The sequence below is a fragment of the Quercus lobata genome, chromosome 10, assembly GCF_001633185.2.
Source record: "Quercus lobata isolate SW786 chromosome 10, ValleyOak3.0 Primary Assembly, whole genome shotgun sequence".
Lineage (NCBI taxonomy): Eukaryota > Viridiplantae > Streptophyta > Magnoliopsida > Fagales > Fagaceae > Quercus > Quercus lobata.
This window is the reverse complement of record NC_044913.1, coordinates 52757065-52784855: the sequence shown is the minus strand read 5'-3', so window position 1 is coordinate 52784855 and position 27791 is coordinate 52757065. Positions and strand designations below refer to the sequence as shown.

General features: G+C 35.4%; 2 protein-coding genes across 2 annotated transcripts; both read right to left on the bottom strand.

The window, feature by feature from the left end:
- Positions 1-5661: 5661 nt before the first annotated feature.
- Positions 5662-19269, bottom strand: LOC115963517 (membrane-associated 30 kDa protein, chloroplastic). Its single transcript, XM_031082532.1, has 11 exons — positions 18915-19269; positions 16408-16520; positions 16170-16280; positions 15785-15849; positions 15534-15615; positions 14616-14690; positions 13913-13983; positions 13737-13819; positions 12286-12350; positions 6768-6842; positions 5662-6025 (listed from the first exon to the last, which is right to left on the bottom strand). Exons 1-11 carry the CDS (start codon positions 19078-19080, stop codon positions 5906-5908), a joined length of 1026 nt encoding a protein of 341 aa, XP_030938392.1. The 5' UTR covers positions 19081-19269; the 3' UTR covers positions 5662-5905.
- Positions 19270-22060: 2791 nt separating this feature from the next.
- On the bottom strand, positions 22061-22995 carry LOC115962817 (germin-like protein subfamily 1 member 7). Its single transcript, XM_031081690.1, has 2 exons — positions 22869-22995; positions 22061-22596 (listed from the first exon to the last, which is right to left on the bottom strand). Exons 1-2 carry the CDS (start codon positions 22993-22995, stop codon positions 22061-22063), a joined length of 663 nt encoding a protein of 220 aa, XP_030937550.1.
- Positions 22996-27791: the final 4796 nt, after the last annotated feature.

The window sequence follows — 27791 nt, the reverse complement described above, 5'->3', positions numbered from 1 at the left end:
AGGATCCTAAATACATTAGCAGCACACTGGGTGGGAGCTAATCGGAAGTGCCTAAGGTAATCTCTCATTACTAGCCCCATTCAAATGGGTATTTATACCTCCCATTAAAAATAACCGTGCGGGTTTTTCCGCCCATAAAAGTGAGAAAATCTCCACTGTTAGATCACCATCGCACCGTTGAACGTGGAAAGCACAGAGCCACCAGCATTTAATGAAGACACGCTTCATATACCAAGGCACCAGGAACATGTCTCGGGCAAAAGAAGAGGCTCTGGCATTGATGAAGGATAAGACTTGACAAGTCATGACAGAGGATCGATGTCATCAAAACCCTCCTCTCCATCTGAGGAGCCAGACAGTAGGATTTTAAGGGACTATTGTGGGGTCAAAGAACTTAGCAACCCCAACCCACTTTATACTGGGCCTAAGGCCCGCGCCGAGGAAGGAAAAATACCCGAGGACGTACAAAGAAAGCCCAAATGGTCTAGAGACATTGCCGAGGATGATCCTGTCCTCGGCACTCCAAACCCCAGAAGGAAAGGATGGCATGCCATCAAAGGCAGCTTCCCAGAGCGCCCCCAGAAGAAAGAACAAGTACAGAAGGACACCCACGGGGGTATGGTGTAAGAGCAATTCAAGGAGAAGCTGTCACCTCTACATTGAATGCACCCAACTAACATTCTGGTCGCATTAATGAGGAAATGATCCCTGAACAGTGCAGCCTTAGTTGCCGCAACTCACAGAGGGTTTGGGAAGATGGCTGATGGGATGAGCATTCAAGTAATGATCTGCACGATCAACAGATAGAGGGTCAAGATCGACTAGAAAGGAGTATATAATATAAGAGACCCTCCAAGAATGAGGGATCACAGAAAAAGAGTAGGAGGAGAGAAATAGGAGAAAACTATGACAGTCTGCATGATCTTGAAACCCACTGTAACCTAGTACCGAAAAGAAGAAGAAGTAGAATACTAAGCTCCTCGGACGAAACGCCCAAGGACAAAGTTTCATACTTTAACCCATTTCCTTGTTGCTCAACCCGCACCCAACCGTGTCAAGTGATTGTGGTTTGGACCAAGACCTAGTTCTTGAACCCATTCTCTAAAAATTTAATGTATTATGCTAATTGGGCTTGAGACCTTCCATCCAATAGAAAGAGCGCTCAAACCCACCCCCTACATATATAATTTAGATATTATTGATAGTCATTTTTATATTTTGTTAACTTTATAAAAAAAATTTGTAAGAATATTATTAGGTATAAAATGTAAATTGTCTATATTTTTTTAAAAAAATATTATTGTTAAACACCTTTTTTTTTTTTTTTTTTACGATTCATTTATTTTAGACTCTGATTTTTGTACTTAATAACTCACTTGGATGAATATTTATGATGTGATCTCACATTTGATTCTAAAATATTTTAAAACTCTCTAAGAATAAATAATTAGGACACATGGCGCAAAATTGGAACTCTAATTTGGAATTTTAATTTGAGTTTCTCTCAGCTTCACCTATTATTATATATATAGACATATAAATTGGCTTTTTGGGAAGAAAATATTTCTCATTTTCTATATTCCTACCAAAGATATTTTAGAAAATTATGTAAATTATAATGCTCATCAACAACATGAGAGGGAAAGTTTCATTTAAATATCGTAATGAAAATTTGGTCTCACTTAATTTTATAGTTAAATTTTAAATGAGACAATTGGACTCATGGAATTATTCGTGATTATTTTGGAATGCTTTCTATTTAAAATTTGTCTCTCAGGATTTTTGAATTACTCTCAAGTTGGTTTTCATAATTTTTTAAAATATTAAAGTTCCACGTTATTTATGTGAGAGAGAGAGAGAGAGAGAAATTGTTATAAAAATCTACACGGCCACACGCTTTAATGACTTTCTTTTAAGAACTTGTATGTTGTGACTTTTGGAGAATAATCCTTTATTGAAGATTTGTTAGTAAAGAATCTAATTATATTATACATTCCTAATTTTAATTTTGATTAGCAGATGAGAAATGATATGAGGTCCCCATATTACAATTATGATTGGCAAGCTTATTCATACCAACTAGATAATATGTGGCCCCAGAATGACATTAACATATTTTTTGATTTAATACATCATGATTTATTGGGCATAGTGTAAAATTTCTGAATGCACATAATTACTAATTATATTCAATACACATTCTTAGTGGTAGCACAATCATTATAAATTTTAATTTGTACTTTGTTACTTTCCTTTCTTGCATCATACATCATTTATAACTAACCTAATCTTTTATTATCATATATTTGAGTCTTAAGAGCTACGTCAATTGGGGCATTTTGAACCCAAAATCAATGTGACTTCAGTGTTTTAGTTTATATCGAATTATATTGATTTGTCTCATGTTTGCTTCTGTTTCAAACCAATATTTTATGGTTGAATACAACACCTTTGTCGACATATTATTCTGCGCGCAGTCCATAATTGCCAATTTTTTTCATAACACAAGTTCTTAGAAAGTTACCATTTCACCCCTAGTTTACCAAGTTGCTACAAATCTCAAGAATTATAAACTAAAAATAGTACCAATGGCTTAGAAATTTGACTGGATGAATGAATTTTATTTGTTTTCATTTACATTGTATAGTTTGCTTCTACATAGCAAAAGCTACAGTACATCTCAAGCAAGAAGAAGAATTAAAAACAAATGCAGATACAAATACAAATACAAAAAAAAAAAAAAAAAAAAAAAAAAAAAAAAAACCAACCCCAAATTATGTGCATTTTGTTTCCCTTGGATACATACGATTGTATAAAACTTTTCTGTTTCACAACTTGAATGAATTAATGACCCTCACCACCAGGGCTAGGTCCAGATGGCAACCTTTGGAACCAATAGGCCATGATGTCCTTGGCCTTCGCATAGATATCAGACTGTGTCTCGAGTTGATTAGCATTGCCAAAATCCTCAAATAACACCCTGGTTGCTTCAACCCCAGCATGGCTCAATATAGCCACACAAATAACAAAGATGATCATAAGGGTGCTTGTCTTTCTGAAATTCATCTTGCTTTTTTGGACAAAATATGTAAAGGAGACTAGAAAAAGGGTTTGTACTGTTTTTGTGTTCTTTACTATGAGCTTTTTGCCAAGTTCTTGTGGTTGTGGATGTGTGAAAAAGTATGAATTATGTGAAGGTATTTATAGGCTAGATTTTTTAGTTTGTACCCCATGTCTTTGGACTAGGGGTTTTGAATTTGGTGGGAATTTTTAGAGCTTCGCATGGGCTGCGCTACACTATTCTCAGGGATTTCATTTGAACCCCTTGACTTCCCAAAACAAAAAATTATATATAAAAATCTTTTTTTTTTTTGTTAGTTTAATACTATAATTTTTTTCTTAAAAATATATTTACCCACCCTCACTTAAATTTTACACACCCTTATTACAAGTATTTCCAACTCTAAGAATAAAAAGTAAGTGTTTGTGAATTGTAAGTGTCACTATTTTTGATAAATTTATATTATGCATGTGTATGAGTGTGTCTAATATTGATTGTATGCATTACTTTTTGTTATAATATTATTTGTGTGAGTTATGATATGTGTGAATGTTTTTGTGTACATTATAATATAAATATATATAATTTAATAATTAGGAAATAGATATGGTTTGTTACATGTGTGTATATTGTTATCATGTTATAATAAATTTTTATTATAAAGTTGGTAAAATTAAAAAAAAAAAAAAAACGTAAAATTAGTGATTGTCCAAGCATTTGATTGGTTAAGTAGACACTAGTGTATAATATTATGTATAAATAAGTGTGGTTATGTGCACCAATAATTAATACAAAGCCAATGAGTTTAGTTTAGTCATTTAGTTTAAAATATTTTCATAAAAATAATAACAAATAGATTATAAAAATTGCATAAAAATAAAAATGTTAGATAAACTTAACAAAATAAAATGATTATAGGCTCATACCTACCCACATTGGCAATAGATACTTATAATAAACTATCATATAACAATTCAAAATTTGAATACTTATAGAAGGAAATTGTAAAGCTTCATGTATTATTATTATTATTATTTTTTTTTTTTTTTTGGCTAGTAACTCGATATATTCAAGTTCTTTTTTTATTAAATTTTTTTAATGACCTCCTTAAACAAAATTCCTGGAGCCGCTACTGGAGCTACGTGTTGCCGATGGACTTTTGAATAAGTCATGCATTTTTTAAGCATTTGGCTTTGTTCCACATGTACTATTCTTTATGTCCGGAATGCAAATTACAATAATCCCATGTTTGGGGAGGGGGCAAAAAAAGTCAAGACTCTCCACGTATGTGTATACTATTTATTTTTCTTAAAATTAATACATAAAATATCTAGATACTTTACCTTGAAGCCTAAGTAATACATTAACTATCAAATTAAATTCTAAGAACTTTTCAAAAATATGAGAATTTGATAACCCAAAGACTATCTTAAGGCACTTTGAAGAAGATAAATTTAAAAATGCAAAGCCAAAGAAGGCATCACAAAAGTATAAAACTAAAATTTGATTTAGGGTGACATGTTAATAAAGTCCAAAGGTTGGAAATTTTGAATTGACTTGCTCATCTTGTTCTTGCTTTTGAATGGACCTTGCTAAAAAATGAGAAAATTATATTAAAGGAAGCAACCCAGATGACACCTGAGTTTTGCTAATGATCATAGTGCACTTCAGTTTTTGGACTTTCAAACCATTCAGAAGGGTCAAAAGCACTCATGTAGCAAGGATACTTCATCATCCTCGGCTAGAACAGATTTGATAGTCTTCAGTTTGACAGAAGATTTTGCCTCTAAAAGTAGCTGAGAGACTGAGACCTTCACCAACTCACAAATTGAATTTGAAGTTTTCAATAATGTTAAATATTACTTCAAAGATGAGTATTTGATGGCCCAAAGTCAGAAGGGTCAAAAGCACTAATGTAGCAAGGATACTTCATCATCCTTGGCTAGAACAGATTTAATAGTCTTCAGTTTGACAGAAGATTTTGCCTCTAAAAGTAGCTGAGAGGCTGAGACCTTCACCAACTCACAAATTGAATTTGAAGTTTTCAACAATGTTAAATATTACTTCAAAGATGAGTATTTGATGACCCAAAGGCGTTCTCAACCAATTATAGACATGTAAAAAACCAGGCAAAAAGAAAAAAAAAAAGTAGTGAACCCATCCTGTGCAACCATTCTCACTTGACCTTATAATAGATATTAACTCAATTAGTTGCAGGACCCATTGTCACAAAGTGCAATCCAATAGTGGCCGACGTAGACTCCCACATTCCTCAGTGTGTACCCTTGTTTGTTTTTTGTTTTTTTTTTTTTTTTTTTTTTTTTTTTTTTTGATAAGTAAAAATTGCAATATGATAAATGCGTGTACCCTTGTTTGTATAACAAGTACGAATGATTGAAGAAAATTTTAAGAATAAAGTCTATGGACAAAGAAAAAACTACCGAATTTTTCACAAACTCTAATTTTCATTTGTGTTGTGGTGAGCTCAAGTGAGGTAAATACATAAGAAAATGAAAGATTTGATAAAACTTTTGGTACCTATAGAAGAACTCTTTAGGAATCATTGTAAATATAAATTAATAGGCTGCGGTACCCCAGAGTTTAATTGTAATCATACACTTGGAACATGAAAATTGTGTTATCATACATAAGCATGCAGCTTTGTTCATTACATATCCCTCCAAACAGCACTATAATTGATTTAAGCGTGGCCTTTTAGCTATACAATGTTTATCTGTTTGGCCTTTTGGCTGTACAATGTTAAATCTGACTGCAAAATGAAACCAATCCTGAGCTTGAAAGAAGAAAGTCCAGGGGGAAAAAAAGACAGGAAAAATTGCAAGTCTAAAAATCCTTTGCCCTTTGCCTGAGTTCATTAAGCTCCATTTCAATTTCAGAATCTCGGAATGGATATGCCTTGTTTGAGCTGGTACTGACAGTTCTTCCTGGTGGAAGCTCTCCTTTCTGTTGTGAAAAGAAGGAAAACAAGGCACAGTCCATGGTGGTTTAGAAGCGGGAAAATATAAAAGAAATATTTAACCAAATAATTTTTAAAATAGATACTGAATTTTTTCTCTCTTCCACCAGTGTCCTAGCAATAGACAGGAAAATGGAAAAAGCAATAATAAGAAAATTAGAAGCTTTCAGCCCTGTCAAAACTTTTCTTTCCCACCTTTCTACAAACTACCTGTTTGCTTGCCTCGAAAAATGAAGGAAAAGGAAACAATTGCAACCCATATAATTTTAAACCCAAACAAGCAGAAATTTTTTTATTTTAGCAAAAGATGCTTACAAACTTTCCCAGTGTTAGTAGAAGCACACAAAGCGTGAAGTGCCATGGCTCAAGCACTTTTTGCCTCTAAAGCAGAGCACATTCAAAAAAGCAAGCCTTGTATTTTTCAGAATTGCAATATTTGTGGTAAAATTACAAAAGGAGGGCTTATATCATAAATGCTATATGAAGTATATAAAATGTTTTATTTAAATTTATATGATTATTTGATCACTTGATTGTTGTATAGCCCCTTAATAATTATTTTCAAATTTATTAAATTTTTTTTTTTAAATGTGAGCTTCACTTCAATCAAGTGCGCGCTCATGCTTTGCGCTTCGCACCTAGGCTCCAAGAGGTCTCTGTACTTGGCCTAACACTTTTACCAACACTGTTCTTTCCCTATAATAGGAAGTATAACTGTATAAGGCATACCTTTGAGCCACCAGATATTTCTTTTTTCAGGTTTGCTAGATCATCATCAACTGATGCGCCTTCTAGCAATGCAAACTGCACCATGGATAATGCATAACAAAATTAGATATATATTTTCTGAGAAGGAACCATCAACGCAGTTAAAACCATATAATCTTGTCTGACAAATCAATAGCTTGGATTAAATCAGTAAGGTCATCATGCACTACAATCAACTGAATGTCAGATGATTGATTTGAGATAATCAGATGGGGAAAGAAAAAAAAAAGGCAACAGGTAAATTTGTGAGACAAACCAGTCTCACAATTAAAACCATTATGATTTTTTTTTTTTTTTTTTTTTTTAAGTATAAAACCATTATGATTTTAGATATTCGAAACATAATTTACTTATAGTATTAAGATAAACTCAACAAATTAAGCCTCAATCCCCCAACAAACTGTGGTCAATTAAATGATCCATCTACAGTACTCAGTCTTATTCAGGGCATGTCACTAGTTACCTTGTTAACAATCATGTTTTTTTATATGATAAAATCCATAAATAAGAAAGGAGTGAGGAGGAGCCAACTTTCCAACTCATCAATGCTAATGTATAAAACAACTGGAGTTGACTTTTCAAACAGTTTCTCTTAATCTTTTTCATACCAGATACCAAATTAACCCTATCATACTTTCAAAATAAAAAGTAATTATAACACTATCTCTTTGACAATGATTTATGTCAGGGCTATCCATATCCTTCTTAATTGTTCTCTCTTTTCTCCCTACTTTCTCTTCTAATACTGCCCCATTTTTTCTTCATTTTAGACGAATAAACATATCTCAATCATGTTATTCATAAGCAATAGAAAGGAAAAGAGAGCCATAAGTGTGACGTGGATAGTGTTAAAGTTCTTGTCTACTTTCTGAGGCTTGCTTTTGCAATCCATATGTTAACAATGATTTATTTTACCAATATACATGCAAGTGTGCTTGCACACTAGTGGCTATGTCAGAACATCTAAGACAGCCATGTGTCTGTGTGTGCATTGATGACATTTATCAAAACCCGCTCACTATCTACTGAAAATTGTCCAAGGATGAATAATTGCAAAATAGGGCTGATTTAGAATTCAAGAGAATTCAGCTGAGGAAGGTCTAAGAACTCTGAGAAGGACCAGACCATGGCAGAATTTTAAATGCTGCTCTCCACTGGGCATTCGCATCACTGGTACATAAATGTATTAACCAGTCAGTCGCATACAACATACCTCTCAATTAGTCCAAGCTCAATGACATCATATTCCCCTCCCTAACAAACATATCAATAACAGACTGCCATAACTCTCGAGAGCCATCTTCTCCCACAACCTAGTTATGGAGATATATGATGAACTCAGGCAGTCATCAAGCCCAGTAGGGCACAATTGTTGATAGTATGTGTCTGTGACTCAAACTCATTCCCACATAACACTTATAATGGCATTGCAACTGATAAATTATCACTTGTCCCAAATATTTAAGTTGATAGGAATTGGTATGAGTAAATAAATTTCAAACACTCCCTCTCATGTGTGGGCCAAGACTTCCCCTCAATAAGGAGGGTGCAATACGTGAAAAAATTAACTTTAAAGGATAGGTAGGAAACTGATAGGAAATGATGAATTTAATAACTCAACCATTATTCTAATGGTAACTATGACATATTACACAATAGCATGGCTTGTTAGATATGTGTCCTATGGTGAGGAATTTCAGTAACACAAAATGCATCTTAGTTCAAACAAAATAATATGTCAAAAATATTGGAGAATCACTTAATCATGTAGCAAAATTTACCATGCAAGATAGATTGAAAGTGACACAAAAGATTAAATGCATTGAACACCATTTCTTATGGGAGGAGTTATCTGGCTTATGTAGTTGGTGGGATGTGCCTTGGTCTGTGGGAGGCGATTTTAATGTGGTGCGGTTTCCTTTTGAATGTTTTGGTTCTACGAATTTCACTACAGCTATGCATTGGTTTTCAGCTTTTATTTCAGAGCAAAGCCTTGTTGATCTACCTCTAGTTGGGGGGGAATTTCACTTGGTCTAATTCTAGAGAGGTTGCTTCAAGATCTATATTGGACAGGTTTCTTTTGTCAGCAGATTGGGAGGAGAAATTTCCATTTGTTTGTCAATGCCAACTATCTAGGTTGCTATTGAATCATTTTCCAATCCTACTTGAGGGTGGGAATTTACAAGGAGGCAAAAAATCTTTTAGGTTTGAGAACATGTGGTTAAAAGATGAGGGCTTTGTGGAAAGGGTCTATTCATGGTAGGAGTCCTATCATTTCCATGGATCTCCCAGTTATACTTTGGCAAACAAGCTGAAGATGTTGAAATTGGATTTGAAGAGATGGAATGTGAAGGAGTACGGTAATGTAGGATTTAGGGTGCAGAATTTGTGGAAGGATTTTAATGTGTTGGAAGTTATCGAGGATGATTGTGTTCTTACAACGGAAGAAAGTATGGAAAAGGAATGAATTTGTGGAGAGTTAGAAAAAACAACTTTGTTGGAGGAAATCAGCTGGAGGCAGAAATCTAGGGCTCTCTTTCTTAAAGAGGGAGACAGGAACACAAAATTTTTTCATCGTATTGCAAATTCCCACAGAAGATGTAATACTATCGATAGGCTTATGGTGGATGGGGAGTTATTTATGGATCAGGGGATCATTAAGGGGTGCATTACTCATTTCTATAGGCAGTTATACTCGGAGAATGAGGTCCATAGACCTCTTTTGGTTGAGGTTGTTTTTACTAGAATTTCTGAGGAAGATGCTACTTGGTTGGATAGATCTTTTGATGAGGATGAAGTATTTGGAGTGGTCCATGATTTCAATGGTGATAAAGCGCCAAATCCGATTGGCTTTACAATGGCATTTTTTCAGTCTTGTTGGAGCATTGTGAAAACAGATATTATGAATGTGTTTCATAATTTTCAAGCCCATGCTGTGTTTGAAAAGAGCCTTAATGCTACTTTTCTTGCACTCATTCCTAAGAAAAATGATGATGTGGATGTCAAAGACTTTCGGCCTATTAGTTTGGTGGGAGGGTTGTACAAGATTATTGCTAAGGTGTTAGCCAATCAAATTCAAAGGGTGGCACACGGTCTTATTTTAGATTCCCAAAATGCCTTTGTGAAAGGTTGACAGATTTTAGATTCTGTCCTTATTGCTTCTAAGTATTTAGACATTAGATTGAAGGCAGGGGTTCCGAGGGTGTTGTGCGAACTGGATATTGAGAAAGCGTACGACCATGTGAAGTGGGAGTTTCTCATGTTTTTGTTACAACAGTGTGGATTTTCTAAAAAGTGGAGAAGGTGGATTAGGTGTTGTATATCAATTGTTAAATTCTCCATTTTGATCAATAGTTCCCCATCTGATTTTTTTGGGAGTTCTAGAGGACTTCGGCAAGGTGATCATTTATTCCCTTTTCTCTTTGATATTGTCATGGAGGCCTTGAGCCGTATGTTGGTTGCAGCTACTGTAGCAAGACAGTTTTTGGGCTTCACAGTTGGGAATGCGACTGGTTCCTTGATGACAGTATCTCATTTGTTGTTTGCGGATGATACCCTTGTTTTCTGTGATGTTGACATCAATCATATAACAGCTCTGCGTGGAATTCTCTTTAAATTTGAGGAGGTGTCAGGGTTAAAAATTAATCTAGGAAAGTCTAAATTGGTTCCAGTTGGGGATGTGCATAATCTACATGAGTTAGTGGAGATTTTGGGTTGTAGGGAGTCTGCTCTTCCGTTGAAATATTTAGGTCTTCAGAGCACTACCTTTAAAGATAAGACAATTTGGAATCCTATTTTGGAGAAGATGGAGCAAAGGCTAGCCGGATGGAAGAGGTTGTATAGGTTGTATTTATCTAAGGGGGGTAAGGTTACCCTTATTAAGAGTACTCTTTCTAGCTTGCCTACTTATTTTCTTTCTCTTCTCCCTATTCCAGCTAAGGTGGCTAAGCAAATGGAGAAATTACAGAGAGATTTTCTTTGGACTGGTTTTGGTGACGAACGTAAACTTCATTTAATAAATTGCTCTAAGGTATGTAGGCCAATGAAGAATGGAGGATTAGGAATTCGGTGTTTGAAAAGGTTTAATTTTGCCTTATTAGGCAAATGGTTGTGGCGTTATGATTTGGAGAATGATGCCCTTTGGAGAAGGGTCATTGAGGCAAAGTATGGGAATGAGTGGGGTGGTTGGTGTACAAAATTTGTGTCTAGGGCATATGGTGTTTGTATGTGGAAGTTCAATAGAAGTGGCTGGTTGAATTTTTCCAAGTTCCTTCAATATGATATGGGTGATGGTACTCGAGTAAAGTTTTGGGATGATGTGTGGTATAGGGATCATCCTCTTAAGGAGATGTTTCCAGATTTATATAACATTAGTAGAACAAGGGATGCTTCGGTCTCTGAGGTTATGCGTTACTCAAATAGGAGAATATTTTGGGACTTACAATTTCGTCGTTCAATGAATGATCAAGAGTCACAATCTTTAGATTTGTTTATGGTTTTGATCTATTCCACGAAGGTGCGAGGTGTTGGTTCTGACAAACTTTGTTGGAAGCCAACTAGTGGGCGAGGTTTCGAGGTGAGTGGGTATTATCATTCTCTATCCCCTTCTACTATCGTTTCTTTCCCGTGGAAAATGGTGTGGCAATCGAAGGTTCCTCCTCGGGTAGCTTTTTTTTCTTGGACTGCTGCTTTAGGCAAGATTCTAATTACGGATAATCTTCGAAAGAGGTATTTTGTTGTTCTTGAGTGGTGTTATATGTGCAAAAGGTGTGGGGAATCTGTAGATCATCTCCTCCTTCATTGTCCTATAGCATATGAGATGTGGAGTGTGGTCTTTTGCTTGTTTGGTATTTGTTGGGTGATGCCGCAAAGGGTAGTGGATTTGTTGGATTCTTGGTCATGCAATTTCAAGCGACATCGCAATATAGCTATATGGAGGATTGTGCCGCACTATTTGATGTGGTGTATCTGGCGAGAAAGGAATGATAGAAGTTTTGAGGGATGCGAACGGTCCATTCTTGAGTTTAAGTCTTTTTTCTTTTTTACTCTTCTCGAATGGTGTTTAGTTTCACCATCTATTTCTTGTCTTTCCCTTCCTGTTTTGCTTGATCATTGTAATTTGGTTTCTTGATGTTTTTGCCCCTTTAGTACATTTCCTATGTACTGGGCTGTGTTTTTTAAATAAAATTTTTATGTTACTTTAAAAAAAAAAAAAAAAAAAAAAAAAAAAAAAAAGAAAAAGAAAAAACTCCAAAATGATCAGCATCTGAATTTTTTACTTGAAAACCACTTTAAACTTCAGATTCAGGTTATAACAAACATCCACTTAAATTTAGCATATACGTCCAAACAAATTTCCACATGGTGTGCTGAGCTTTGCTCATCGACTTAATCCCAGAATAAACACAACAGTTGCAGGGATCTATCTAAATTCACAAGATATGGAATGGGAGAAAAAAGAATGGGAAACGATTACTACCTTTCCTTCAAGATCATCAGTAGTTAATTGACCAATAGCTTCTGCTTGGGATTCCATTGCCAACACTATCAAGATGAAAAACAATAAATTAAATCAAATTAAATTAAATACGACAAACAAAACTAAATAGGAAAAAAAAATGCAATCAGTATGATACATCCAGATTCATTCTTCAGGGACTGCAGAATAAGATGTTATGCAAAGAGTGACCACATATTTTAGTTCAGAAAAAGCAATATTATCAAGTACTATTGTAACCAGTATTTTCAGATGTGACTGAAGGGGTTCCATTTGACTTTACAGGACACAATGATGAATATATTTTGAATCTTTGAGTTTAAAACTTTAGCCAACCAAAGCATGTACTCATGGATGTCACCAGGAGCAAACATATAGCATAGTGAGCTTATTTTAGTACACTTGACTTCAATCAAAAATAAAATAAAAAATTTCATTTCTCCCCTTTCAAAGACTGGAAAGCTCTCTCTCTCTCTCTCTCTCTCTCTCTCTCATGCAAGATGAAATTCTCTAGAGAAATTTGTGGGAAAACAAAAGTAAAATAAAATAAATCCAGAAATCTGCACCAAGTTGTTCAGTTTAAGTACCAAGCAGGATAGAAAACCTAAGAATCCGCAACTATGGTTGCCTAGAATCAACACCACCACAAAGTCATTGGAAAAAATTCTAATAGAAATTTTATAAATCAATCATAAACTTCTCCCCAATGGAGTACAATAGTAACTTCTATAGACTACAAGGACTAAACCCTAATTCACTTAGGCCAAAGCCCATTTATTTGATTACAAAAAAACTTTGACACTAGGAAATTAAATATAATACTAATGACCTTACTTGCTAAAAAGGTCTAAAATAAGACCCAATGGACAAATAGTTAATTAAAATAAGACCCAAGTAATGACAAAGAGTTCTTAAAATAAATTTTGTGTGCACATGCGTGCATGCATGGATGCTCCGATAATCCCTTGAAGTTTTTTATAAAAAAAATTGTATCATGAACTTCTACATTCTCAGAAGTTACACAAAATTCAGTGTTCTCTATCATTATCTTCTCCAAGTGTCCCATGAAATCAACTGCATTTGCACTTGATGGTAAAAGAACCGTAAGAGTACTAAAATGCCTTCAGTAAAATCATTTAGAACACAAGACAACCTCAAATCAGAGTATACTAAGCCACACAGCCAATGGTAGACAATTTTAAAAAGAGGAATGATCAGATTCCAAACCCAGCAGCATTTTCTGCATGTAATAAAGTTTTATTTTTTCAATTTTTAAAGGAAAAAGGTTGACTGAATTGAAACTCAATTCTTTCAGTAGTGGCCTGGGGAGGAGGAGAGCTCAAATGCAGAAAAAACCAAGATTGTAATTTTTTTTAATTCAAAATGGGCAATACATGGATTTAGAGAGGATTCTGACAGTCTAAATGTCTCACCTTTCTCTTCCATCTTTTCAAAAGCTGAAAGAGCATTACTTGTATTGACATTCCCCAACATCTCACTCACTTTGTTTGAAGTCCTGAACACCAAAGTGGCCATTACCAACAACATTAAGGAACCAAGAGATCAGCAAGAGGAACATAATGATGGGAAAGGGTGATGGAAGACAAACTTTGCAGACTGAGCACGTGCTTTCAAAGTATCTTTCTTTGATCTTGCTTCCTGTATCTTACTCTCCAAAAGCTACACAATGAAATTATAGAATGAAGTTTAACAAATTCCTTGATGTATACTCATAACACTCAATAACATTCTGATAGTTATGAAATAAAAAATGATTGCAAATACAGCCAGCATATGGCTAAGTTAATCCATCAGTCTCTGTACACCAAACAAAATTGATCTCATTATAATTAGCATTTCAGTTGGTTTTTGATAGAATATAGAAACAAGTCATTGCCTCAGCTTTCTGCCTAGCTTCATGTCTTCATTCAAAGTTCAAAATACAACTATGTAACTGAAATCTATAACAAGACAATCACAGCTTCTCTCCCACAATTCTGTGGCCCTCGTAATAGCTGGGTTTTTTTTTTTTTTTTTTTTAAATAAAATTCTGACAATACCTAAAATGAGTTATACAAACTTTGACAAACAAAAACTAATTAAATGCATTCTAAATAATAACTTGCTCTGTTTCGCCAATTATATTACTAAATTGCGTCCTTTTAGTTCAAATTTTTATACATCAAACCAAAACATGGCTCCTTCGCAGGGATGCAGACAACTAATAAACAACAGTATTTCAAACATAAGTTTCAATCAAAATAACCACAAATAGAGGTGAATGAAGCATGAGAAAAGATATATCTACATACCCGTGTGTTAGAGACAAGATTCTCAACAACACTTTTCTGTTGATCAAGTTGAGATTTCAAAGCATTAGCATTATCCTGCAAAAAGATTTAAAAATAATCATCATTGTGTACATCAAATCCTTCAAAGTGTTGCCTTACTAAAGTCCAGCTTCCAAGGCATGCCTACATAGCTCCACCTTTTTAGTCACACCCTCTTGCATCAGCAAAAATCAGTCAATTCAAAAAAATTTTAATTTTTTATGTAAGCAGCTTATCCTGATATACATGATAGCAGTAGATAAATAAAAGCTAAACTAAATAGCCAGTTCCTCAGCCTAGTGGCTATATTTTGTCCAAAATTCTTCTATTCATAACCCTTTCTAAGATATCTCGGCTGCCAGGCAATGGAGGTAGACGTAAGAGTCATGAAAAGCAAGAAAAGAACAAATTCATCATGATGTTTTGCTGATCTATAATATGTAAATTTTGGTTTCTAATTTGCCAAACCCATCTGAATACAAGTTAATTTGATGACACACATTTCAGGAAAGGGATTCAAATTATCATCTTCTATTGTAAACCCAAAGTAATTTTTTTTTTCCCCCATTTCTTGTAAGGTCGAGGAGCGCACCTACAGATGTGGTCTTATAATATGTATGCTTGATCTATGCAATCAATGTAAACACAGTGCATAAAAAAAAATTGCACTATTTATCATAAAAAAGATAATAAGGCCGTACCCAATACAAAAAGCTCCCACTTTTGCAGGGTCTAGGAAAGGTCATGGTAGGAAATTTATAACAAAAAGAAAAGATTAAAGGATCATTATTGATCACTTACTAGCATTTTACCTTCAAAATTAGTTAGAATTCTCATTATAAATCCAAAATGACAAATCTGAACTACTAGCTTAAAAACACCTCTAAAGATGAAACTTACAGCATAAGATTTACGCCTCTTTAGAGCTTCGCGTGCAAGATCTTCTTCTCCTTTCTGAAGAGCTAATTGTGCTCTACGATACCTATATTAATTTTTTTTTTATTAGTTATGATACCTATATTAAATTTAAATCAACAGATTATAATGTATTCACCACTATACTACGGAAACCAAGTTAATAACTCCACTCTTTCTTTCTTCTTATTTTATTTTATTTTATAAGTAAGGTAATAACTCCACTAATAAATTACCAATCTTCAGAAGCTTGTTGCGCAGCCTTGTACTTGTTTTCCAACTGCTTTTGAGATGCCAAAACCTTCACCCAAAAAAAAACACAACAATTTCACACATGAAGATGGAGAGAGAGGGATAAAAATCTCGATGTTATACACTGGCCATGCATAGAGAAGAGAATTATAAGATATCCAAGTCTATCAAGAGTTTAATACCACCCATATGTTTAATGAGCATTATAATACAGTATCTAGTTTGCCTTTATAAAATAGAAGAACAAAAAAGAATGAAAGATTGAAAAAGAAACTTCAGACTAAACAATTGAAAAAAATTTGGAAAAATCCAGGAGAAGAAACTGACAGAAAGGAAAATTTAGAAATGAGCAAGATACTGATGCTTTACTTGTGCTGTAGCCTGACGCATCTTTGTCAAATCTTCATTCATTTCAAGCACTGTTTGCTCTAAAATTTTCTCAGGATCTTCAAATGAACTTATTACTGCATTTGCATAAGACTGCAAAAAAGAGAAAACTATATCATGTTATATGTTTTATACAACAAATAGCAGTTAGGAGCCATCATGATAAGCAGACCACAATAAATATTACATAAATGCATGTGAACAATTCCTGATATCTCACCTTGACAACCCTAGCAAACCGGTCAAAAAGGTTCATACCAGCAGCAAGAGAACCTCCACGTTGCCTACAACGAGATTGGTTGGAAGCAGCAATTCTTAACCCCACAACTTTTACTGTGAGCAAAATGAATATTTCCCATATGAGTTTAAACAGGTGATACAAGTTGAAATTTCATATGGGGGGGAGAGCAAGAGAGAGACCTTAGAGTTTATTTGGCTAGGCAGCCAATCAAAGTATTAACCTTAAGTAAATTTCAGAACTGTGTAATGTCAGTGCCTCAAATTCATGATACGCATATAGATAAAATTTTCTGAAAAATAAAACTCCAGCCAACTATCCACCATGAGAAATCCTATTCCAATTACGAACTTCCAACTCATGAAAAGGGCTCAAGATGCCAGGATTTTTTTTCTTTTCTATTATGTGGCTACATTATTATCTTGTATGTAGACATGCATATACTAACTCATCTCCTCGTATATAGCATGATCCATAATTCACTTTGCTTGAGGAACCTATATTTGAGGGCTACTTTGACATACAAGTTTACTTGGGAAAGCTCCTTTCCAAGTATTGAGCACATGCATTCTCCAAATCTAGTCCTCTCCTTGTAAATGGCATGATGCTTAAGTCCTTTGCTTGAAAAGCTTCTTATGTTTCTGAACAACTTTGAGAGACAAGTTTACTTGAGAGAAGGTGCTTGAAAACCCAGTTCCGCATACTTCCAAAAAATAGCTTTGTCCTCAACATGTTTGTGGTTCAATCAAATAATGCTAACAAACACACATCAAGCTCATTTCAGCCCCATCTAGATCATCTAAAAAAAATTCATTGAATCTCATATTTTTACACTTAGCTCCACAAAGAAAATAGAATTATAGCAAGAAATTCATCACTTTCTTAAACATTCTCTTGCATCATTGCTTAATGAGTCAAATCAGGATACCAAAACAATTTGAGTCCCATACTCCTTTAGCTCCTTGGTGTCTCATGAGTATAAAGTTCACATCAATATGCATGTTGCTCTCATATACATACTACTTGAAATATTTCTAGATAGTTCCTTTCTATAGCATAATTCTGGCATTAGCTAAGTGTAGAATTACACATCAAAAGTAAACTTTTATTACAGTAAGCACACCTAGATGGGAAAACCATAATAACATATTAGACAAACAGCTCCAAAAGTGGGAGCATTATGCACTAAACACAACCTTATACAATTAGCTCCAAAAATCTAAATACACAAGAGTTGATAATCTGAAATACCAAACTTAGTTCACAAATCCATGAGTATAAATAATTTGATCAAATTTCTATAATTAAGCAATATAAACAGGGGCTCAGCCACAAAATACATGTTAAAAAAAATCATAAAAATTCAGTAAGCTGTTCTTTAAAATAAAAATAAATAAAACAAATAATGCATTCATACCAGAAACAACTTTTCAAATTCACCACTGTTGTATCACATTGCTCAGCAAATGCATTAAGACACCATCATAAAAATTTTAACAAGACCCATTAAAAAGAAAAAGAAAAAATCAAAATTTCAAACTTCACTAAGTCTACTTCTACCATTCAGATTATACGAGTTCAATAATCAATTCTACTCTAAGCAACCAAACAGAGTGTAAATTGAAACCCAGATACTGTATCAAATTGCTCAGCAAATGCATTGAGATGGTAGTATAAAGTTTTGAATAAGACCCATTAAAAAAAAGGAAAAGGAAAATGAAAATTTCAAACTTTTCTAAGTCTACAACTACCATTCGGATTAAACAAGTTCAATATGCATTTCTTTTCTTTTCTAAGCAACAAAACAGCGTGTAATTTGAAACCCAGATACTATATCACATTGCTCAGCAAATGAATTGAGATAGTACTATAAGATTTTGAATAAGACTCATTAAAAAAGGAAAAATCAAAATTTCAACTTTACTAAGTCTACTGCTACCATTTGGATTAAACGAGTTCAATATTCATTTCTCTTCGTTTCTAAGCAACCAAACAGAGTGTAAACTGAAACCCAGATACTGCATCACATAGCTCAGCTAATTCATTGAGATAGTACCATAAAATTTTGAATAAGACCCATTAAAAAAAGGAAAAAATCAAAATCAAAATTTCAAACTTACCAAGTCTACTACTACCATTCGGATTAAACGAGTTCAATATGCTTCTCTTTTCTAACAGAGTGTAAATTGAAACCCAGATACTGCATCACATTGCTCAGAAAATGAATTGAGATAGTAGTACTATAAAATTTTGAATAAGACCCATTAAAAAAAAACAAAAAACAAAAATTTCAACTTTACTAAGTCTACTACTACTACTAATATTCGGATTAAACGAGTTCACTATTCTTTTCTTTTCTTTTCTTTTTCTATGCAACCAAACAGAGCGTAAATTGAAACCCAGATAAAGAAACAAGGATTTGAATCTTATATGAAAAATTTAAGAGATACCCAATAATCCATGGAGTAAAAGAAGCAAAAGGCACATACCTCCACGGCCAAAAAACGAGGTCGTCAGTGGCTTCCTGACCATACATAGACTGTGAGAGCTTGAAGAAGAAGAAGAAGAAGAAGAAGAAGAGGAAGAGGGCTGCAATGAAGAGGCAGGGGTTGAGGCCAGGGTTAGTCCTGTAAATATCTGCAGTTTCGTGGCCATTTTTATTTGGTGAAATCAGTACAAAGCAGAGTGGTTCTATAAAATTGATAGATAAGAGGAGAAGACGAAGCAGAAGAAAGAAAGAAAGAAAGATTAGATATTGGGATCGCACTTTTCTTCCACTGATTGGTGCCTTTCCGAATTTTTGGTGTTTTCGGTGTTTCCAGACCCGGATATACCGGGTCGAATCCGGATCTATCTAGTTTAAGCTTAATTTGCTGATTGAAATTAAAAATTAAAATTATTTTCCGCTTCAGTTTATTTTTACTATTATTTATGGATTTCACTATATTTTTTGGCACTATTTATGACTCTACTGTAATATTTCAACTAAATTTTGCATTTATTTACAGTATTTTTAACAATAATTTTTCCGTTTTAGTAAAATAAGGGTCTGTTTGGATATTGTTTATTGCTGAAACTGAAAATTTATTACTGAAAACACCGTATTGAAATAATTTTTAAACTATGAATAGTGCCCGTGAGACCCAATTTTAAAGTTATATTTGCTAAATTCCGTACTTATGGGTCTCATGAACAGTGCACGGGACTTAGGGAAAAACGCAAACGCCAGCTGCGTTTGCTATTCAAACTTATACTAAGTGGTATCCAAACACACCCTTAAGATTGTTTAAAAAAATAATGGATAATTAAACTCCCATCCCTTGAGTTTAAAAATATTCTAAATTTTTATAAGAATTTCTTAACAAAAGTTTCACCATGGTTAGGTAAAAAAATAATTGGTAAATTTAGAATAAAAAATGAAAAATTTATCAAGCACCAAAACACTTGCCAGAGCAAATCTCTCCATGACAGGTTGAAAAAAAGAAGAAAAAATAATAAACAAAATTCACACTTAATATTTTAAAATACACTTTAATTAAAAATTTAAAATAATAAATTTTAATTACAAAATAAGATAATTTTAGAAACTTTTCTTGTCATTGAGGTTTAGAAGAATGATACTCCACCTTAAAATTTTAAAAATTTTCTAAATTTTTATAAAAATTTCTTAACTAAAGTTTAACCATGGTTAGGTAAAAAAATAATTGGTAAATTTAGAATAAAAAATGAAAAATTTATCAAGCACCAAAACACTTGCCAGAGCAAATCTCTCCATGACTGGTTGAAAAAGGAAGAAAAAATAATAAACAAAATTCACACTTAATATTTTAAAATACACTTTAATTAAAAATTTTAAATAATAAATTTTAATTATGAAATAAGATAATTTTATAAACTTTTCTTGTCATTAAGCAAATGGCATGTTAGTACACAAGATTTTTAATATTAGTTTAATAAAGTTTCTTCAATTGAATGTTAAGGGGGGAAAGTGTTTTTTCTCTTCAAGTTTGGGGTAAAGTGTCATTTTTTCAAACTTCAAGGGAGTGGAACGTAATTACCCTTAAAAATAATAATAATAATAATTAATACATTGTATTTGAATACAAGGAGAGTAGATTAGAAAAGGAGAGAGAGGATCTATAACCATATTTTATTTAAAGTCTAAGCCATCAAGTTAGGAAGATTATAGAGAGTAATCGGTTTTGTCCAATTGAACATAGCTATCCATTGGGCCAAACGATGGCAGGGGAATTACACTCCCTTAACACAAAAGAAAAAGAACAATATTCAAAAGTACTAATAAAACTCCTTTGAATCTATAGTGTCGGACCAATACTGATTATTTTTTATCATTAGAAACATCAATTAACTTTTGATGTAGATGAGATGTGAAAAAAACAAAACTTCATCTGTTTTTTTGGCTAAGTGTAGTGTAAAATTTTTAAAATAATTTATTAAAGATATTAATTTTAATTTTCAAAAATACTAGAGTTAAGTGATGTTATTTGGTTTTTCTTGTAAAGAGAATTAGGTTGTGAGTCGTGCTTTCATATAAAAACATTCAACAGTAGTGATGATGAACTAGTCTTACTTAAATTAGTAAGGTGATCGTTTCAACTTCAATGATAAGCATTATGATGGATATCACTTGACAACAAAACTAAGAAAAATAAATTGAACATGTGATGTAAAATTTGACACCAATTAAAATTAAATAGACAACAATTACTCTACTCCAAGCTTCAAAATAGTGAAGAACAAAATAAGAGAAGAAAAAAAAAATGGCAAGAAGAAAGGAATGTTTTTGAGGTCCCGACGTTTTTACAATTTGGTGATGTTGGAGAGGTAGTCAATTGGGAAGTATGATAATTCAACATGGAAAACTTGCAAATTAAGTTGATTTTCTGTCATTCTTGCACATGAGATATCTAACAATACAGTGATGATCTTGATGTACAATTATTGTAATACCTAGATAATCAACTCAATTTTATGAAAGTAACAACTTTTATGATCACTCATGCATGGTTTGTGGTGAATTTGTGTGCAAAGTTGGACCCTCAATATAGTTTTGGATACAAAAAGTGGGTTTGGCTCAGTTCTTTTTACTTTCGCGAACTTACCTTTTGCCCTTCTAAACATTAATTTAATTAAAAATATATATATTATTGGATAGTTTATGACGTAAATTTTCAAAAATATCCCATTATTATATAGCTACTATCAATAGCAATTGATATTGCTTTATTCCATTGGCCATTTAAGAAGAATATGAAACATAAGTAAAATATATACAAATTGCGGTACAAATGGAAAATATGCTAAATATGTGATTATACTAAACGTCACAACAATATCTAATTGAGGTTTAGTTGTGTATTTATTCTTCCGTTGTCATACTGTTAAAACACAGAAACAACAATATTATTTGATAATAATTATACTAAAAATTAATTGATATCTTGGTCTGACGATAAGGAATAATAATTATAAAACGGAAATTACAAATTCAAATCATAATACCTCAACAAAAAAATCATAATACCTCTATAAAAAATAAATAAATTGTTACTTTCAAATACAACAATTAAAAATGCCAAACTTTATTGGAGCTGTGTAATGGTTCATCATTTCACTAGAATTTTTGTTGAAGATAATTAATCACACTTTTGTCGAGTTGGAATGCCTTGGCGAGAACATAAGGATTGATAGGAGGATTAGATCCAAAAGTTGCATTTGCTATTGTGATAAGCCCAGGATTTTGGCTATCAAGACTAGAAAATGCAACGGCATTGGTCTCTCCTATATTGAACTGAAAGTGGATGAGACCCATTGGAAATACAAAGATGTCTCCCTTGTTCAAAACTTTGGTGAAGAGCTGATTATCAGGGTTGGATGTGACAAAGCCAACTAAAAGTGTACCCTCTATGACTGTCAAAAGCTCGGTGGCACGAGGGTGAATGTGGGGAGGATTTAGGCCATACGGTGCGTAGTCAACACGAGCCAAAGCTATCCCTAGAGTGTTGAGGCCAGGAAACATGTCCACGTTTACTAGAGTGACATTTGACCCAAGTTGATTAAGGGTGTTTCTAGGAACATCAAGCCCCATGAAGATAAAGTCATCAACTGTAGTAAGCTTTGGGTCCTTGCAAAACTTTCCATTCACAAATACTGCAAAAGAAAAGATTGTTAATATCACAAATGTGAGGCTTCAATGATAAAAGGATGATAACATGTCATGCATGTACGTTAAAAAAAAAAACAAAAAACAAAAAAATGAAATCCCATGTAGCTATTATATATCGCTTCTAAAAATAATTCCATTAATTTTTAAGATTCCCAATATCAGAAAGTTTTCATTAATGTGTAGAATCTAAAAGAGAAAAATCAATCCAAATAGCTTGAAACGACTCCAAGAAAACCATAATAGAGTAGGTACATACCAGCAGAGTTGGGATTGTCAACTGCAACACAAAAGTCTTGCAATGGACTAGGGTCATGAGCAGAGGCAAGAGGGGATGCCAAAGCCAATAGCGCAACAGTTAGAATGCAAGTAAAAAGTTTCGTCATATTTGAGGCTGTATGCTTGGTTTATTTTTGCTGAATGCTTGGTTGAGGTGTGAATGATATTGCAGATCAGAACATGTCCATTTATAGAGAGGAGTCACCGAATTGGTCTATATATTTTCTCGCAAATAGCATATAAGACTAGGTAAATTTAAACGGCTATGATATTTTTTATGTAATGCGTGAACCATTTCTTAACCACCACTACTAGCCCATGTTAAAACACCAATTTAATTGGAGCACTTCATTGTCATTGTTCAGGGTAATGTTTCTTTGACCAATTATCATACACATGTTTTATTGAAAAGATCAAATACTAATAATTAAACCTTACGTACAATGATATATACTATATTTAAACTTGAAATGATTGAAGGCTAAGTCTAACACGTCCTTGGCTTAGTAGTAAGCCACTGGTGAGATAATTAGTCTACTTGGTCACTTGTATAACTTGGTCTCTAGGAGAGACAGAGTTCATTGTTGTTATGTAGTTTCAGAACCAATGGTTCTTAATGAGAAATGGGGTTGCAAGTTCTAACCTGAGCCACAGTTTTTGCCTTGCCTGAGGCATGATGGTGAGGTCCACCAATGATGCATAGAGCCTTGAAGATTGACAGAGTGAAGGACAAGCTGGCCATTGACATTTGGCTTCGGTCATGTTCAGGTTTTTTGAGGGTAAATAAGATATCCTCAAGGTCTTTGTTTCTTTCCCACCATTTGTTTTCCCTATCGATCCCAACTACCTTCAAAAATCCTGTTCACAATATTGAACCTGTTGATTCTTGAACGAGTTGTTGCCATAAACTACCAATGACTTGGTCAAGCAATACCCTTGGTGCTACTGTGGTAGTAATCAGCGGTAGTCTTGCTCTTGTTCTTGCATGCTTCATTCTCGTAGCAATATAAATTTGAGTTCCGAGAACGATACTGCATGGGCTTGTAGACACCCCTTTGTTGCAACCGCCAGTTTAACCCAACAGAAAACCAAAACATAATTTTACATCATTAAGGGAAAAATCGTCATTTTGACCTTTCGATAAATAAGAGATTAATTGAAAAAAAAAATCTTAACAATCTAAACGACATTTTGAGTGCAACAATCGGACCACTAAATATGAAGCCACATCAAATTTCAATGGATAATATGCATTCTTGAAACCGAAGGTTAACCACAAGTGATTATGAGTGATTAATTATAATTTGAAATTCAAAATAATTTATTATAACTATGGGGCCGGGGAGCTTATGGTCCGGCCCACGTTCTATCTAGGCTCATGGCCCGTGCCGAGGAGGTCGTGTGCCGAGGACGAATAATCAAAGGCCGAGGTGTCGAGGGGAACAGCTAAGGACAACCCTATCCTCGGCACTCCAGGACTACAATGAGAAGAGCAACGTCTTGATGGAGGCTATCCCCAAACAGCCCCCTGAAGGGGATGTGAGTGGAATTGGGCCCACGTGAAGGTACGGTGTAAAATTGGTTCAAGGAAAATACGTCCCCTCCGCATTAAATGCACCCGCCAGCGTCCTGATCATGTTAATGAGAAAAGACGCTTGAACGGTGTAACTTCAATCATCGCAACTAACAGAAAGTAAGAGGGGACAGCTGATGGGACGGGTACAGAAGTAAGCACCTGCCTAACCAACAAGTGGAGGGCTAAGATCAACCAAGAAAGACTATATAATGTAAAAGTTAGTGTACCAGGGAGAGGGCGGGGAAAAATGGCCAAAAACCAGAACCTCCCAGCCCGCCTCCAGGAGAAAAACTCCTAGGACGAAAACGACTTAACCATGTATGAACACCACGAAAAACCCACCGTTTAGTGACCAAGGCCTAGCCTTTCAAACCCACGCTCTATAAATGATATTGTTTGAGCCTTTTTACGTGCGAACCCAACACTGTTATGGGTCGTTACAAATTGTGTCCTTACAATTGGCGCCGTCTGTGGGAAAGGCTTGTGTGTTGGCATAGGCGGTAGGTCGAGAGAGTCCCTTTATCATTTCCAACAACCGATTGTAGTGTTCTAGCGTAAAGTTCCACCAGGGGCTATGTTTTCTTTACTAGGGGCTGCGCTTCGTAGCGTCAACAGCACAGATGGTCCTAGGGGCTTGGCCGAGGAGCTAATTCTCCGTAAACCAAGATCTCATGTCGTAGCCGAGGGGTTAATTCCCCCAACTACTTATCAGAATCAAGTTTTGGACAGAACCAGGGTATTGCATGGTCCTCGGACTCAAACCTATGGGGAAACCAACTACTTATCAAAATCAAGTTTTGGACAGAACCAAGGTATTGCATGGTCCTCGGACTCAAACCTATGGGGAAACCAACTACTTATCAATATCTATCAAGTTTTGGACAAAACCAAGGTATTGCATGGTCCTCGGACTCAAACCTATGGGGAAACCAACTACTTATCAATATCTATCAAGTTTTGGACAGAACCAAGGTATTGCATGGTCCTCGGACTCAAACATATGGGGAAACCAACTACTTATCAAAATCAAGTTTTGGATAGAACCAAGGTATTGCATGGTCCTCGGACTCAAACCTATGGGGAAACCAACTACTTATCAATATCTATCAAGTTTTGGACAGAACCAAGGTATTGCATGGTCCTCGGACTCAAACCTATGGGGAAACCAACTACTTATCAAAATCAAGTTTTGAACAAAACCAAGGTATTGCATGGTCCTCAGACTCAAACCTATGGGGAAACCAACTACTTATCAAAATCAACTACTTTAAAGAAACCTGGGCACTAAGCAGGACTTAGCAACTACACGTGACATTTAAAATGATACCTATATCTTCATTGAATGAGGGTTAGAAATGAGTTCAAGGCTCTGCAGGTGCAGGTAAGCTAAGGTTTTGAAACATGATGTTAAATGTATCGCATGCACAAATATTCATACGTGTTAAGATAAATTAGTTCAAAATTCATAAACGATAGTAAGTACCGACAAGGGCAACTAACAAGTAACCAAAAGGAAAAAGGAAGAAAAGGATTTCATATATACATGTTCAACAGGTTCAAACTACTAATGGATTACAAAGTTTTCAAAATGAAAAAGAAACAAGTTAATCGTTAAACTAAAAACAAATACGGAGCCTAGTCAGGGTTTCTATTTCTTTAGTTTTGCGTCGGCCACGTCCTGGAAAGGCAGAACGGAATCAACTTCGACGCCCTGGAGGATAGTCCCTTCTGGGGAAGGCTGAACAGGGTCAGTATCGGTACTCTGGGGGACCACAGCAAGGGGAATTGCCTGTGGGAGCTGGGCAAGTATGACTGGTTCCTCAGCATTAGGCATCTGAGTGCCAACCACGGGCTCAGTAACCTTTTTGGGTACCTCAGGATCCGTATGCTGAGATATTTCTATCACATCCTGAAGTTCTTCCTCTTTGAGCGTCTTGCCAAGGGAGCCGCCGATCTGTAAGTTTTCCGACTGAGTGACCCCTTCTTCGGGTTGGTCGCTCATAGCCACGGAGCTGGAGGAAGTGGCCTCACGGATGGCTGTAGGGTAGAATATGTTCTTCGCTTTCCACAAATCAGATGAAGCATTCACCCCAGCTCGCTTCAATGCATCTTCCTAAACCTGGGAGCAGTAAAGCCTGCATACTCCAGGAATCTGGGTTTTAAGGATGGCTTGGGTTTCAGCTACCCCCGCATTATAACCATCATCCTCGGCCGTTTCCTTGGCAGTCTCAGCCTCATTTCTGGCAAACTCGGCCTCCTGCTTGGCCCTTATGGCTTCGTCACGGGCATACTCCACCACGCCTTTGTCATGCTCTGCCGCGGCCAGTTTTTTACTTAAATCCTTGATCAGCTCTTTAGCTATTTGCAACTGATCCTCGACTTCTAATAGACGTTTTGTTTGGTCCTCGGCCTGTTTTTGGGCACTAGCTAAGCCCGTCAAGGCGCTATCCCTTTCACGAATAGCAACTGTTAGGTCAGCCTTGGCCTTGGCGAGGTCCTCCTCAGAAGCTTGGAGAGTCTTCGCGGCCGTTAAGCGCTTGGTGCGTTCATTCTCGGCCGCCTTACTCTTATTATTCACCTCTTCCTCCATCCTATAGGTGGCCTGGAGAGCCTGGCAAGGGAGATAAATGCATAGTTAACGACAAACCAGGAGTGAGAGTTAATAAAGTTTTAGGTTTCAAGAAACCTTACCATGCCCAAATACCTCTTAGTATTGAGGAAGACCTCCTGCATCCTCATTTTCCTCAGTCCATCCACGTCAGTGGGAAGTAGCATGGTTCTCCCTAGTGCGTCTGCCACGTAGCCACCCTCGCCATCTCCAAGGTCCCTCATGGATGCAGTTTCCAGCAGTGGACCCCCGTGAAGCATTAGGGCAGGAAGCCAGGCGCTTGGCGAGGACTGGGCCTCAATCCCCTTTCCCTTGCCTTGAGAGGATTGGACTTCAGTCTTTTTACCTTTGCTTTGGTGCCCAATCTTCAGTTGTTTTGTACGCGGAGCCTCCTCCTTCTCCTTAGAAGGTTGGGATTTTCCCCCATCCATGGTTTCCTTGCCCTTGGGGCTCCTCTTTCTCTTTGAATCAGTGCCTTCCGGCCGAGGAGGTAGAACTGGTTGGGAGGAAGCAGGAAGTTTGGGGCGGGGGGATTGTGGCTGTGACTTGGTGGAAGATGACCTAGTCTAGACAATCTGGGGCTGAGGTGGTGGGGAAGGAGCATGAGGTTGTAGCGTTCCCTGCGTATCCTTCCCAGGTTGACCCTCGAGGAGTTCGAGTAGGGGGGTCGGGGGCTTTCTCTTAAGTCCCATCTCGGCTTGGGAAGAGGTGCCTACTGG

Coding starts and splice junctions, on each gene's coding strand:
- LOC115962817 (XM_031081690.1), bottom strand. CDS start 22,995: ATGACGAAACTTTTTACTTGCATTCTAACTGTTGCGCTATTGGCTTTG. Junction 22,597..22,868: donor TGACAATCCCAACTCTGCTG/GTATGTACCTAC, acceptor TTTCTTTTGCAG/TATTTGTGAATGGAAAGTTT.
- LOC115963517 (XM_031082532.1), bottom strand. CDS start 19,080: ATGGCCACGAAACTGCAGATATTTACAGGACTAACCCTGGCCTCAACC. Junction 13,984..14,615: donor ATCTTGTCTCTAACACACGG/GTATGTAGATAT, acceptor TTCATTGTGTAG/CTTTTGGAGAGTAAGATACA. Junction 13,820..13,912: donor GCACGTGCTCAGTCTGCAAA/GTTTGTCTTCCA, acceptor TTTGGTGTTCAG/GACTTCAAACAAAGTGAGTG.